Genomic DNA, 14,409 nt, shown 5'->3' on the forward strand with positions numbered 1-14,409 from the left:
TGGTTACTATGTAGACTAGCTGTACTACCCAGACACTGATAGAATACCAGTTCAGTCTCTGACTGCCAAAGCTCCCGTGAGCCCTGAAGAGTACGCTTTTCAGCCTAAACACTTATGAGAGTTAACTGAAAGCACTAAAATCAGCTGAAGTGTACTAAAAGGAGTTGAGGGATTAATGGTGCACTAAAGGATTTTTGTGTGGATTTTTCCTTATCCAAACTGAGGGTATTTGGCATTTTTTGCAGTATCTGCATATTTGAGAGGACGGGGGATGGCAAGTCTAAGTGTTAATTCTGTATGAAATTACTCCAATATGTGTTTAAAGTTTATTGATATGGGACAGCTTCATTTCACACCTGGGTGGATACCAGAGTTAGATTGTATTTGATCATTTGGTCTAGCTTTTTTTGCCCGATGAGTACTGTTTGAGTACTGAATACAATGAATGCTAAGAAGTTACAGGACAGTATCTTAAACTCCGTTTAGAAATGTTTTGTGACGGCCAGCTCACCCAGCACCCTCAAACTCATCTTTTCACAACACTCCCCACCCAGCTTGGACCGCAAAACTGAGTTAAAACAAGCATCCTTTAGCAAATATTGGAGTTTGAGGCTAATTAGTTCTGATAAAAACCTGTGCATTGGAACCACAATGTCTGTCTGCCAAACAGCCTCGGCTCCATTTGAAGCTGACGAATCCAATAAGAGGTGTGAATGACTTTAATTAGTGCAACCACAATGCTGTATCTGCCCATGTTAGCTTATTTTCTTGAGGCTGAGCTCTAAAACTGTTGACACTCACACATGCATGACACACACTCTGTCCTGTTTGTTGGGCCCAGTGGTGCGTCGCCGTAATCAGCGGCCCAGCATGCTCTGAGTGAAACATTGGCACCAGCGTGAAGACAAACAATCCCCCTCCCTTCAGACCAAGACGACCCCCCGCTGTGGGCTAACAAGACCACATTAACCTCTCTTACCACACACACACTAACATTCTCTCTCTGTTTCTCCTGCATGCAAACACACACGCAGACACATTCTTTCACACGCGTGTTCACACACTACGAGCCTACGTGCACATTTTTGTACATCGTCAGATTCATAGAGGAAACTGGAAGTTGTTCACATGATTAGAGGGTGAATGACTGACAGTATCAAACTATTGCTTCCGTGTGGCTTTCAGAGCAATTTGCCGGAGAATTATTAATTGATTGGTTTTTCAAAAACGCTGCAGCAAAATGAGCCATCGGGGTTACAGCCAAATCACTTTAAAGGATTGGAACTCTGTTTGTCCACCTGCCTTTACACATTGGATGACCAATTTTTTCCTCTCTATACTTGTTGAAAATTGCCCATGACAGAAGTGGCTCTAGAGAAAATGAGAAAATAAAATAATGAATATTGACTTTAAACCCTCGCATTGATGGTGAAAGTATTTTACTACATTTTACTTTCTTAGTAAATGGCATACATTAAATTTAGAATGATTTTAGTCTCTGACCTGGATGTAAGTTCTTTAATAGATATTTTTGTAAATAACCATCAGAACCATCAGAACAAGTGGAAGTGGAAAATAAGGAGGAACTAAATAATGTAGAAATTGAGAGGCTTAATCAATGATCATATCCAGATGACTTACAATGAGTATGCAGAGATTATATGTTTTGTAGACCAGCGCTGTGGCTACTGCAGGATTTTAGTCTGTGACAGGACAGTTCTTGCCATATTTTTGAATTAACAATTTCAATTTTTTAACACCACAAACACAGTCAGGTGCAGACCAGTGTGACATTGAACACGAGTCTATCAGGGATAATTAAGAATGGTATCTTGGTGATGTTTTATTTTGATCCACATATATTCTTGAAATAGTCAAACACCGATGAGTTGTAGACTCATATTTAACCTATAAATACTGAAATGCTATTTTCTACTTTCAAAAATGTCCCTGATGAGCAAATGAGGATTATGAAGTCTGAGGAATGAAAATCAATATAACAATAATAATAGTAATATTCATTTCTAAATACATTTTGTGTAGTCAATGTGGACGGTAAATAGAGTACGGCCAGACAGACAAACAATATATGTTGTACTTTTAAATACATTTTCCCCTTAATCATGTAATATACATCAATGATGCTATGATGCATTCAGGCACACCCTTGTCCTGATAGCCTACCAAGTTGTGTTAGTTTATTCCCCACTGTCTGCACCCTTAATTATATTTCTTCCTAATGTCTCAATTGTATTAAAACTCCCCCTCTCCTTGTTTGTAAACGACAGTATGTGTGGGTACAAGTGTGTGTTTGTTGGGGGTATGGGGGGGAGGGGGGGGTAAACACAGACAAAGTGATTATAAACCTTCCTCCAGGGTGAACATATTAAACAAACACCTATAGAGGGAAACCTTGATTGACTTATTCTCCCTCCCCGCCCATGCAGGGGGAGTGTCCTCGCCCCCTCCTGTATAAAACCCATCGCGCCCACCAGTAGTGGAGCATGCACAGAGAGTCACGGTGCTACACCGACACAAAGGGAGAGAGGAGACTGGCAGTATAACAGACTGTGAGAAAGTAAAGCGCTTGTTTTGGATATTTCTGACACCACAGACAACCACAAACTATTTGCCCTCTAGCATGAGTTCCGCAGCATCCCTGGATTAATCGGACTCGCAGCCTACTTGCAAAGCGCAAGTTCGCTGGCACTTTGTTGAGGGCGAATCGCGCACAGAAAACAACGATGGAGAGGAGCATCCCGGGATGGTGCGTGCTTTTAACCCTAGTCCTGCACGGATCGAGCTGCATGGCGGCCAAGGAGCTCCAGTGCCAGGAGATCTCCGTGCCTCTATGCAAAGGTATCGGCTACAATTACACCTACATGCCCAACCAGTTCAACCACGACACGCAGGACGAAGCCGGCCTGGAGGTGCACCAGTTTTGGCCGCTGGTGGAGATAAAGTGCTCCCCGGACTTGCGCTTCTTCCTCTGCAGCATGTACACGCCGATCTGCCTGGAGGACTACAAGAAGCCTCTGCCGCCGTGCAGGAGCGTGTGTGAGCGGGCCAAAGCCGGCTGCGCTCCGCTCATGGGGCAGTACGGCTTTCCGTGGCCGGACCGGATGAAGTGCGAACTCTTGCCCGAGCAAGGCAACCAGGACACGCTGTGCATGGACTACAACCGAAGCCAGACCACCACTGCTTCTCCCGTGGTGGCGAAGCCGACTAACCGGCCCCTGAAGCCTTACAACCCCAGGAAGAAGAGCGGCTACGGTCGCGGCATCCCTGGGAAACACAAACCGGCAGCGTCCCCGTGTGAGCCGGGATGCTTCTGCCGTGCGCCCATGGTGCCAGTGACCAGCGACGGCCACCCGCTGTACAACCGCGCCAAGACAGGACAGATCCTGAACTGCGCCATGCCGTGCCACAACCCCTACTTCACCCAGGAGGAGAGGACTTTCACCACCTTCTGGATTGGCCTGTGGTCCGTCCTGTGTTTCATCTCCACTTTCGCGACTGTAGCGACTTTTTTAATTGACATGGAGAGGTTTAAGTACCCAGAGCGCCCCATCATATTCCTCTCCGCCTGTTATATGTTTGTGTCCATTGGATACATTGTCAGGCTGATAGCCGGACATGAGGAAGTGGCCTGCAACAGGGAGAACGGCGCTGAACACATCCACTATGACACCACGGGTCCTGCGCTCTGCACTATCGTTTTCCTGCTCATTTACTGCTTTGGCATGGCCAGCTCGATCTGGTGGGTGATACTGTCACTCACATGGTTTCTCGCCGCAGGCATGAAGTGGGGGAACGAGGCCATCGCCAGTTACGCACAGTACTTTCATTTGGCAGCCTGGCTCATCCCCAGCTTGAAATCAATCGCAGTTTTGGCTTTGAGCTCTGTGGACGGAGATTCCGTGGCTGGGATTTGCTACGTAGGTAACCAGAATTTGAATAACCTACGAGGTTTTGTGTTGGCACCGCTGGTTATCTACCTGTTCATCGGCACAATGTTTCTGCTGGCTGGGTTCGTCTCGCTGTTCAGGATCAGGAGTGTAATCAAGCAAGGTGGCACCAAGACTGACAAACTGGAGAGGCTGATGATCCGGATAGGGGTTTTCACAGTTTTATACACCGTCCCAGCCACTGTCATAGTGGCGTGTTACTTTTATGAGCAGCATAACAGACAGACGTGGGAAATTACGCACAACTGTACGTGCATGACAGACCCGAGCAGGCAAAGGCCGGACTATGCCGTGTTCATGTTGAAATACTTTATGTGCCTCCTGGTGGGCATCACTTCAGGAGCCTGGATCTGGTCCGGGAAAACCTTGGACTCCTGGAGGACTTTTTGCACGCGGTGCTGCTGGGGTAGTAAAGCCTCCGCGGGCTCCATGTACAGTGACGTGAGCACGGGACTGACCTGGAGGTCCGGGACGGCCAGCTCCGTCTCCTGCCCCAAACAGATGCCATTGTCCCGGGTTTGAGCAGCAGGAAGGGGGGCGGGTTATCCGTTCAAATGCATCTAATGTCATTTGACACATTACAACCGGCGCATATCAGCTCTTTTGGGGACACAGTGGCTTAAAGACTGTTTAAATTGTTTATTTGCGTAATTTGGTAAATTATTTAAGAGGACTGACCAAACTGCCAGTTTAGATGAAACTTTGGTCACGAGCACTCCCCAAATGTGAACTGTTTTTTTTTTGTTTTTTTTTTAAATTGTGGTCATTCGTGCCAATGATCTGCTTATAAAAGTTAGAAGATCAGTTTGGACTTGTGGAAAGTGCTCCTTCCTTGCCTTATCTAAATGACGTCCATGGGTTTGAATAGAGGGAGTTGTGTACGGGAGGGGGGGTGACTAATTGTGTTGGGATTGTCTATCAGCGTGTTGTAATTAGCACATTAATGAGCGCCTAATGGCTTCTCTTTAAATAATGAGACTGTCAGCAGCAGAACAATGTACCTGGCACGAAGAATGCAGAGTCTTATCTGCGCTTAATTGAATGCGTACAGCTGACAAGATCCCCCTTGTCGATAGGTTACATGGTATAGCTGAGGCTCTTCTTCTTACTGTAAAGAACCGCTGTGTCTTAAGCATAAGATTCACAATGAGACTGCTCTGTTTAAAATGAGGCCATCGCTGGGCTGCTTTTTCTCTACAAGTACATTAATTAATGCCTTAATACTGTCTCATACGGGTTGCATTTGCGCGTAAAGTGTATTTATATAATTATTGGTGTACATATATTGTACATTTGTATATGAAAATTTACGAGATTGTAAATATGTGTAATTTCCACTTTCATAGAAGATTTTATTTTGAGAATAAAAAAAAACAAACTTTTATTGAATTTTCTTTCTCGGGTGTCTTGGTCATTCTCGCCAAAGCTTGATGTGAGGTTGCACACTTGCAGGATTTGTTTTAAATCTGTTCTTGCAATGCATGTTCCAAAAGCACAATCTGAATAGTGTGGGCTGATGCTCCGCGTGGTGTCCCGGAGCACACAAGCTGATAAAACCTCAGTATGCTTGTGCGTAATGGGAGAGTTATGACACTCAGTGTGTAGAGTCATTTGCATTTAACTAAAAGATGTAACTTGTCGTTGGGGGCACAAGGGATGTGTAAGCTTTACTAAACCTCCTCGGTGTTGCAGATCCACATGCTGTGAGACGCAGGGAACAACGTCGGCATGGCAATGGGGGTACCACAGGTGGTCTTCTCAGTTTAATGCCCCCTGCGATTTAGTTTTGTTATTAACTCTCGGCTTTTGTCCTCTGTTAAATCCCTGATCCGGGCTTAATAAATCATCATTCACCATATCCTAATTCATAGATTTACAAGTCTATTAAAAGAGGTCTTCCTTTTTATCTAAAAGGGTAGTGGAGGGTAATGAGATAAACCAGAAAATGCCACCTGAAGATACATTTTGTTCGAGAAAACCGGTGGAAAAATAAATCTGGCCACAGTGGTAGATTTTCAGTAACTATTTCAATAAAAGCTTGATGTTCGTGGAACTGGGTTCAGGTTACTCAAAATAAGGTGGATTACTTACAATGTAAAAGTGCTTCACGCTTACAATTAAGACGTCAGCGAGGAGGGACAGATGCAGGCTGACATCCTCTCTGTCGTGCGTAAAGGCAATTACCCCCGTGCCGTGTGTGTGGTCCATTTACCTTGTGACAGTGTCAGCATCAACTCTAAATTGTGGTTCGGGAAATGTGTGGGAAAAGTTTGTGAGTAGTGGCAGCAAGGGCGCATAAGTTGGGTCTATTTTTGCCTCAAACACGAGAAAATAGTGTTTGTCTTCACATATTTTAAGGCTATGCGTAGTTCGTCTGAGGCATTCACGAAGCCAAATAACACAGCCGACCTGATGTTCACCAAACTCTGGAGAAGTCTATGAACTCCAGTACGGCGAAGAAGGGCTGATGAAGTTGTATTATACTGCCGCCCTGTGGGCAAACTATTACCATTAAAGCACATAAAACATGTCCATTCAAAAACTAAATACACATCTACAGTTTAATTTAGCACTGAGTGTAAAATAGTCATATTCTGTTATATCCAGCCAGAGTGTGAAAACGCCACCTGTTTCTGATAGAAGTTTATCTTTAGAACTTCTCATTCATTTTATAGATAGATAGATAGATAGATAGATAGATAGATAGATAGATAGATGTTTGAATGATGTTGTATGGCATGAGTTTGTCATTTTAATAACTAACTAAATTTAGTGGGTAACTCAGAGTTCAAACTTGATGCCGGTGAAGTTATCGACTTTTATTTTTCTAGCCTCTGCATCTAGACAGTGAAACCAAATGAAAATGTATCCAAATGACCCTTTTTTTTTTGCTGTGCATACCCAAGTGATTGCAATGAAATACAATACAGTGAAGTAAACAAATGAGCTGCTTCCTAACTGTGACAACTTTGACATATGTCAAATTTGTCTCCCTCCATAATTACATTCATCAAATTATGAGACAGCAGGCCCTGTTTGCTCTGTCTAATGAGAACAAATTGCTCTTCTGCTGCTTGTTAGCCATGTGACAAGTTAGCTTCCTCTTCCAGCAGTATGTGTGTGTGTGTGTGTGTGTTTGTGTTTGTGGGGCATGTTTCCTCAAGCCCAAAAGCAAAAAATCTGGAGGAAATGGGTTTAGAGGTCGTGCCTGATCCATCTCCTTCGAACATAAACAAGACGCTGAGTTTTCAGGTTCAGGAAGAGCTCATCACGGAGAAATCCTACTGGTGAGAGATAGCCCAACTATTCTTCATTGGTTCCAATTAGGGTATTTATGAATGGCATCTTTGTCTAATGATCTAATCAGTTGTCTGTCTCTGATTGGCTCAGAATAAATCATGTTAAGATGTCTGAATGGCTTACATGGGCCGTTAAAGGTCACACAGCAACAGGAGCCCATCATTTCAGAATGTATACAAAGTAGGGTGGGAAGCATTTTGCTTTCAATAACAGCTATTGTCATGTCACGGCTGATTTACATTGCAGTCTAAAACAAACATTTCTTCTAGGACATGCCTTGTGATGGACCTCACTGCTCCTCTGCCCCAAAGCATGCTGGGATCAACTAAAGCGTGACTCTAAATAGACGCCAAAGAAAATAAAACAATCACAGTAAGAGAGTGTTAGGGATGTGCCATTTTCTCCCAGGATTTTTAGGCCGTTTGGTGGCAGAGGAAACAAGCAGCACACACACAACACAGACTTATTACCACCTTTTTAGCTGACAGCAAACTAGTTCTATACTCGCACATTCAGCAGATACAGAGCAAGTATCATTTATTTACCACCTGGCAAATATAAGTCTAATAATCACTCTCTTTTAGCTCTGTTTTTGGTCCCCACCAACTCCTGAGGAAAATATCTGACCCTTTGTCTGCTAAATGCTCCAATATGTTCACTTACTAGTCACTAGCTGTGTCTCTGTGCTGTTTGGTGCTGGGGAGGTATTGTGCAGTAGGTTTATGAGAGATTTCTTCCTGAAAACAGCTGCCTGCTGTGGCCTAAAATGCCTCAGATTAGAGTGGTGGGAGTGAACCTAAACACTTAAGTTGCAGGCCATAAAAGTAAAACAAATGGCTAAAAGGTTGATGCCATCAGAAGACCCTATAAAGGCCTGTAGAGCCGAGGAGAACTGTGGAGCCAGATGATAATTCTTTGTGGGGTCCTCAGCCAAGTGAGGACTGTGTGTTCTCCTCTTCCTGTCACGCTTGCCCCTACATATACAGCCAAGTGCATCTAATTACTGCCACCCAGTGTCCAAAATAATAATGTAAGACATATTAAAGAAAAGATAATGTCGCATGCCAACAATAAACATAAATGGCTCCTACAGCTGCTTTAATGTTACAGGCTAAACATCAGAATAGTAACATTCAAACTTAAGCTTGTGTTGGTAAACTAACATTTTTTGAATATGCACGCAGTCCAGGCGGAAGGGTGGGCCGTTCAGCTCGTATGGGTTTTAGGTATCTTCTTTGGAACTTGAGTGCTGGACATGTGGAAGTCTTGACCTGCGGATGGTTGAGACTCATTCATCTGACAAGCTTGTATAAAAAGTCATGCAGGGTGAGGGGTGCAGAGGTGAGAGGTCAGGGGTCATGTTTGTCATTTCTGGCATTCTCTTCAGGGGCCGAAAAAAAGGAATATCTTTTTTCAATCTTAAATCTTATTACATATCAGAAATCCTGCTCTAGTAGCTGTAATTGTTTGGGATTCATCTAACTGGGCTGCATAGATTCTCCTATGAATATTTCCAGGCTTAAAGACACACTCCACCAATTTTACACATGATGATGAGCTTACTTGTGCTGCTGAGGGTGTGGAAACAGTCTTTGGCTCTTGAGGGAGCTTTCTTAAATATGACAACACAACCTAGACAGCAGGATTATCACATATTGGTCTTTAAATTTCAAACTTAACATGTAGGATTTTCAATCATGCAAGGAACTAAAAAGTGAGGCTGTTACCACGTCTTTTGCTTTAGTTTTGACCGTTTTATTTGAATCTCTCTCCTACATCCTCCAGCTTTATGAAAATGCCATAATAAGTCAAATCCCTTTGATCGAACAGCAGAAACAGATGAGTTTTAATCTGCTCGGTGATTGTTGATAATTGCACAAAGGTTGCAACATTGATTAAATTGATGTTTGGAAACGGAACACAACAGACTTTTCACTTTCTCCGAGGCACAGACAAGGCAGATTTCAACCCAAGAAGCCTTTCAGTTTCAATTCATTTCTATGCTGGTTTGTATTTATGGAAGAATATTCAAGAGCAGCATGGTTTGTTTTTTTTTAGCCATACTCTGTAATGAGCTAGTCTGTGGGACAAAAAGTCAGACCAAAAGTCATTTAGCCTTCCCTTAAATAAAACCATCACACTTGGATCACTCTCTCTTACACTCCCTCGATCATCAACATCAAAGGAAGACAGAATGGATTTTGTTTTCCGAGCCATAACCATCGGGGACAAACCCCACCCCCCAACCCCCCAGTTCATCCAAACTATAACCGCAGAGGTGAAGAGGATGCTGGGTAATCAATATTTCTGATGCCTCTGACATCTTCTCTGATGTGCTGTTGTGGTCAATGTTGAGTTTCCCCTCCTACCTCTCAATCTCCTCTGTCTGTCACCCATGAGATTGGAGTGTGCTATTGCACCCGAAGCGGATGCAGGTTGACGCACTGACTTCAGTTGAGCAGGAGATCAATGGTGGAGCGAAGGCACCAACTCCAGATATTCTGCTCTGTATTGATGTCTGAACACAGCTGTACAACACAGGGTGCACACATGAGGCATTTGCTCTCTGAATGAGATATCTACCGGTTTAAGAAAACGTATAGTCTGTTTTGAGAAACAGATGATGTTTATTGTCAAACACAACACAAATATTATATATTATCCTTTTATTAGGTTGGCAAAAGCAGCTCTGAAACTTTTAGCATTTGATGTCTTTAGTGATCTCCAGAAATGTTTTAGGATTTAAAGTGTTGTCGCTTTCATTTATTATCATCAAGTGTTATTTTAAAAACTATCAAATTATTAACCCATTCAACCGGATAATCTGATGTAGTATGGAAAGAAATAGTTACTATTCTGCCCCCAAAAGGGTGTGAGTTGAAATATTTCTGTCCGGGTCCTCTGTGTACTGCAGTAATTACCTTTGGCCACTAGATGACAGTGAAGGCGACACTATCCTCAGTTAATATGATGGAGTTTACCTTGGAGGGTCCTTCATATGCCAACATTTGGAGCACACAAACACACTAAACTGTGTTTATTGGAATCAGTTTGTAATTACTGCTCTTGCGGCTAAATTGGAGCAAAGGAATGCAGCCAGGTTGAAGAGTGGATGCTGTTAAAGCAGCAGATTAATGCCAGTGGTTTTGTGACGAGCTGTTCAACTGTGACACATGGGTGAAATGCCCAGGTGTCCACTTTTTTGAGACTTTTTTGCAAACCTGTGAAACATGCCAATAAGTCCTAACCTGTGTTTTAAAGGTTTGTTGCAAACAAAATGTTCCATATGATCTAATTATAGATCCAACAACAAAGCGGTGCCTTTAACATGGCCGATATCATGACTGCACCATGTGTTAATGGCGGCTGGGGTTTTGCCAAGGACACATAACTGACAAAATTGTTTCTGTGTGTGTTTTGTGTGTGTGAGTTTTAGGTTAATGAGTTGTAGGAAACTCAGTAATGACAGACAGTCACTTTAGGGACACTGTTTTGTGGGTGTTGGTTGGCGCATGTGCAGGGTCACCAGGTTTGCTTATCTGACCTCTTGACTTCCAGTGACAGTAGGCCCACAGTCCTTTCTCTGAGCACCCAATGATTGACGGCTGGCCACCCTGACTATGATTCTGCACGTCTTAGCTGCCCCAAATACCACAGCAGAAAAAGAATGAGAGGGGAATGAGGCGTGTGTTACGGTCACGGCTACACCACAGGAAATGTGTCACAGGGGTTGTGTTGTAGCGTTCATTGTCATTGTTTTGACCACACGTGAGTGTCAGTTACTAACTGAAGTTAAAAAATTGTATATGAGTTTGCTTTTTTTTTTGGGTCCCAGATGTTGTTGGATTTTAGACACTTTTGAAAATAAAGAACTCCAAAAGAGGACCGCTGATAAAAAGAAAATTGTTTTCTTCCCCGAGGTAAAAGAAAGATGCTGAAAAGTACACAAGCAGGAGACGTTTTAGTCATGAGGCCATTATTAGGCCACTGAAGTAAACTGTGATAGTGATTAGAAATCACTTTCTGTATCATATAGGTCAAATAGTAGGGACTTGGCTTGCATGCTGAGTTAATGTTGAATGATGGCGGCGCAAAGGTTGCAGGTCTTATGTCATCTGAGCAGGGTCGGCTTAAGTCAGGTCATGGTTGTGTCATTGTGTGGTCATGTGAGAGGTCACAGGTCAGGTCAGTGTGTCTGTTGAGGCTGCCAGCACTCAGTCATCCAGACAACAGCTGAGCGCCGAAACAGCCACTTCGTCAAGGTCAGCATGCGTTGTGTGAGTGACTCGTTTTCTCATTCGGAAACTGCTAAGGATGTGAAATAAGTCAGTACGAGAAAACAATGCACCAATGAACTAATTTTATTATCATTATTATTAAAATAAAAAGAATTCAGGAAGCACGCATCAATAAAAACTACAGTTTTGTTTCGTACAACCAAACATAATCACTATTGAAATTGTGCAAAAGATGGAACTGTCTTTTAGGCATCATTTCAAAATTACAAGAGTTGTTGTAAGTTAAGCTAAGTTTTCTCAAAGCCGCACTATTGAACTTTTTGGCCATTTGGGGTCAGTGGAACAAGTTGAAATAGTACATAACCTGCATAATTTGACTTACAATCATCTTATAAAGTTGCTATGCTAAATAGCAAACCATTGCCTAGTAGACGCAGCGCAACATTAACACATTCCCCTTTTAGGTCTGTTTTACTCACCACCAACTCCTGCAAAAAATACATGTCTCTTTAGCTTACTAATGCCAGATATTTAACTTGCTCACTTCCTAGCTCACTTAAGCTATTTAGCTTACTAGCTTAATAGATAGAAGCCCTAAGGAGGTGTGCCGGGCTTTGAAGCCAATTTTACATTGTGGCCAAACCATATTATCATAATAATGGTGTCCGTCACGTGTTGCCATTGGGCCCAAAGTCTTTTCCATAGACTTACATTGTGAAAACAGCACATCATTTTTTTGAGAATCACAACCCTGTGAAATAACACATTTCACCATCAGAATTTGATCCATTTAGTCCAACAATGTTTAGAAAGCCTAGAAGAGACACACTAAAAGTCTATTTTCTCATTTTTCATGTCATATGTAGTCATTTGATTCATTGTTAAGAAAAAAACATTAGCAAATCTTCCTTTATAGTACAACAATATGAATTCACGCTTAAAATAATAGTTATCTGGGTCATCAAGTAGACGTACTGTGGTTTTTGTACAAAGTAGCAAGGCAGTTACACCCATGCCCTCTTGTCTTGACATTCACTGCCATCAGACTGTTGGCCTGAGTTTGCCCCAGCTGGAGTGTCCTGGCCCAGCTTCGTGACAACCGTAGGTGTTGGCACCCTGGGGTTTGGTGGTGGTCCCCTGTCAGGGCGAGGGGACAGCGGAGGTCTCAGGTGGCTGTGGAGGACAAAGTGAGATTGTACTGGAGCGCTCATGGGAGTGGGCAACCGGGACATGTCCACCCTGGGGTCGTTGCTTTCTGGCCTCTTGTCATTAGTGGATTCGCCAGGTCTGATTATAGTTCCAGCATTCACCTTTGTTTGAAGAGGTTCACCATTTTTAAGGCCGGTCTTTGAGTTTCCACTCAGGCTGATTCTTCTGGTTGAAAGAACATCACTGTCTTCAGTCATAGTTGTTGATGTAAGCATACTGCTTTGCTCTCCTTTACTCATCTCTTCCATAAACATCTCCCCTCTCCGCCTCCATCTCACCATAGCCTTCACGGAGCTCAGAAGATCAACCAAACTTAACAGAACGGACAAGGAGGCAGCACCCAGCATGAAGTTGAGCATTAAGGTCTTTTCAGTTGGTCTGGAGATGTAGCACTCGACCCCAGATGTGCAGGGAGCCTCGTAACAGAGAAAGCTCCTAGGAATGGACAAACCAAAGAGAAAAAACTGTCCCGCACCGAAAACCACCTCTAAAAGGATCCGTAGAATTACAACCAGGAAGTAAGCACAGTAGAAGCGTGGCACTCCCCATCCACGCGAGAGGTCGTGAAGTGAGGCCTTATGCAAGGACAGTTCTCTTAAAGAGTTTGAGTTTTCGATTGTGCAAGGCGAACCTCCTCGACTTCTGTCCCAATGGAAACCTCCAAAATAGGGGTATGACAAAACTTTGTGCATGACATAGGTTGCAAACAGCACGTGGGGAAGACAGAGAAGAATAAGGTGGAAGAGCCAGAGACGGAAGACAGATACAGGGGCAAATACATCAAAACACACATTAGAGCAGCCTGGCTGGATGGTGTTGCAGATAAATCTCTCCTGCTCATCGCTGAAGAGAGTGAAGCCAGCGAGCAGGAGGACGAGGAGACGTAAAACCAGCATCAACATCCACCAGGTTTTGCCTGGAAGGGGGAAAAGAGATGATCTGGTCATAATAACTGCTAGATTAAATGAAGATGAAACTGAAACTATCTCAGTGGGGTAAACGGGTCGCTGCAGCAGCCAGCTACACTACAGGTCACATCAAAGAAAGAATAAGATGGAGGTAAAATAATCAGATTTAGCAAATATGACACAATGATGAGAGATGATAATGATGAAACAGTAGAAAAGAAGTACATAAAGTATGATTATTTTAGAATACACCAAAATAAAGTCCATTAACAAACTTAACTCAACAGGCGTGTAATTGCTATCATATTGAAAATAAGCACTGACATACATACAAAAGAAAAACATACCCATGAAGGAGACATTGTGACTGAGAGTTATGAAAAGCAGATCTGTTGTTCCCATCATCCTCATCGCTCGGCGCTAACCCTGATCCCATAAGAAAACAACCCAATGCTTCTTTAAAACAGACAAATCCAGATGAGGGAGAAGGTCCCGAGTCGCTGTCCCCTTCAACGCTGCTCCACAACTACAGAGCTGACCCTCACAGCTTGCCACTGAATACAGTAACCTCTAATGCTTTCTTACTGCTTCGCACTCTTGTCTGCGAGGGCCGGGACCTGTGAAGAGAGCTATTCTTACCAGGCTGCCATCAAAGCATTGTTGGGATGTCGAGGTACCAGTCAACTTTACTGGAAGCTGACAGTGACACACACGCAGGGCGAGCTTGTAATAGACAATGATAAACTTGAGTCAGATAAACGGCATTTAACTCACATTAAAGTAATA

General features: G+C 43.3%; 2 protein-coding genes across 2 annotated transcripts; one reads left to right on the plus strand and one right to left on the minus strand.

The window, feature by feature from the left end:
- The first annotated feature begins 2,623 nt into the window (after nt 1-2,623).
- On the plus strand, nt 2,624-5,312 carry LOC139214529 (frizzled-8-like). The gene has a single exon (XM_070845405.1). It carries the CDS (start codon nt 2,745-2,747, stop codon nt 4,488-4,490), a length of 1,746 nt encoding a protein of 581 aa, XP_070701506.1. The 5' UTR covers nt 2,624-2,744; the 3' UTR covers nt 4,491-5,312.
- A 7,198-nt stretch (nt 5,313-12,510) lies between these two features.
- On the minus strand, nt 12,511-14,025 carry LOC139214871 (gap junction delta-4 protein-like). Its single transcript, XM_070845810.1, has 2 exons — nt 13,971-14,025; nt 12,511-13,631 (listed from the first exon to the last, which is right to left on the minus strand). Exons 1-2 carry the CDS (start codon nt 14,023-14,025, stop codon nt 12,511-12,513), a joined length of 1,176 nt encoding a protein of 391 aa, XP_070701911.1.
- Nucleotides 14,026-14,409: the final 384 nt, after the last annotated feature.

Source organism: Pempheris klunzingeri, chromosome 15 (assembly GCF_042242105.1).
Source record: "Pempheris klunzingeri isolate RE-2024b chromosome 15, fPemKlu1.hap1, whole genome shotgun sequence".
In the NCBI taxonomy this organism is placed as follows: domain Eukaryota; kingdom Metazoa; phylum Chordata; class Actinopteri; order Acropomatiformes; family Pempheridae; genus Pempheris; species Pempheris klunzingeri.

Excerpts from the sequence above, each read along its gene's own strand:
- LOC139214529 (XM_070845405.1), top strand. The coding sequence starts at position 2,745 with ATGGAGAGGAGCATCCCGGGATGGTGCGTGCTTTTAACCCTAGTCCTG.
- LOC139214871 (XM_070845810.1), bottom strand. The coding sequence starts at position 14,025 with ATGGGAACAACAGATCTGCTTTTCATAACTCTCAGTCACAATGTCTCC. Across the intron at positions 13,632-13,970 it reads TCACAATGTCTCCTTCATGG|GCAAAACCTGGTGGATGTTG; the intron begins GTATGTTTTTCT and ends TCCCCCTTCCAG.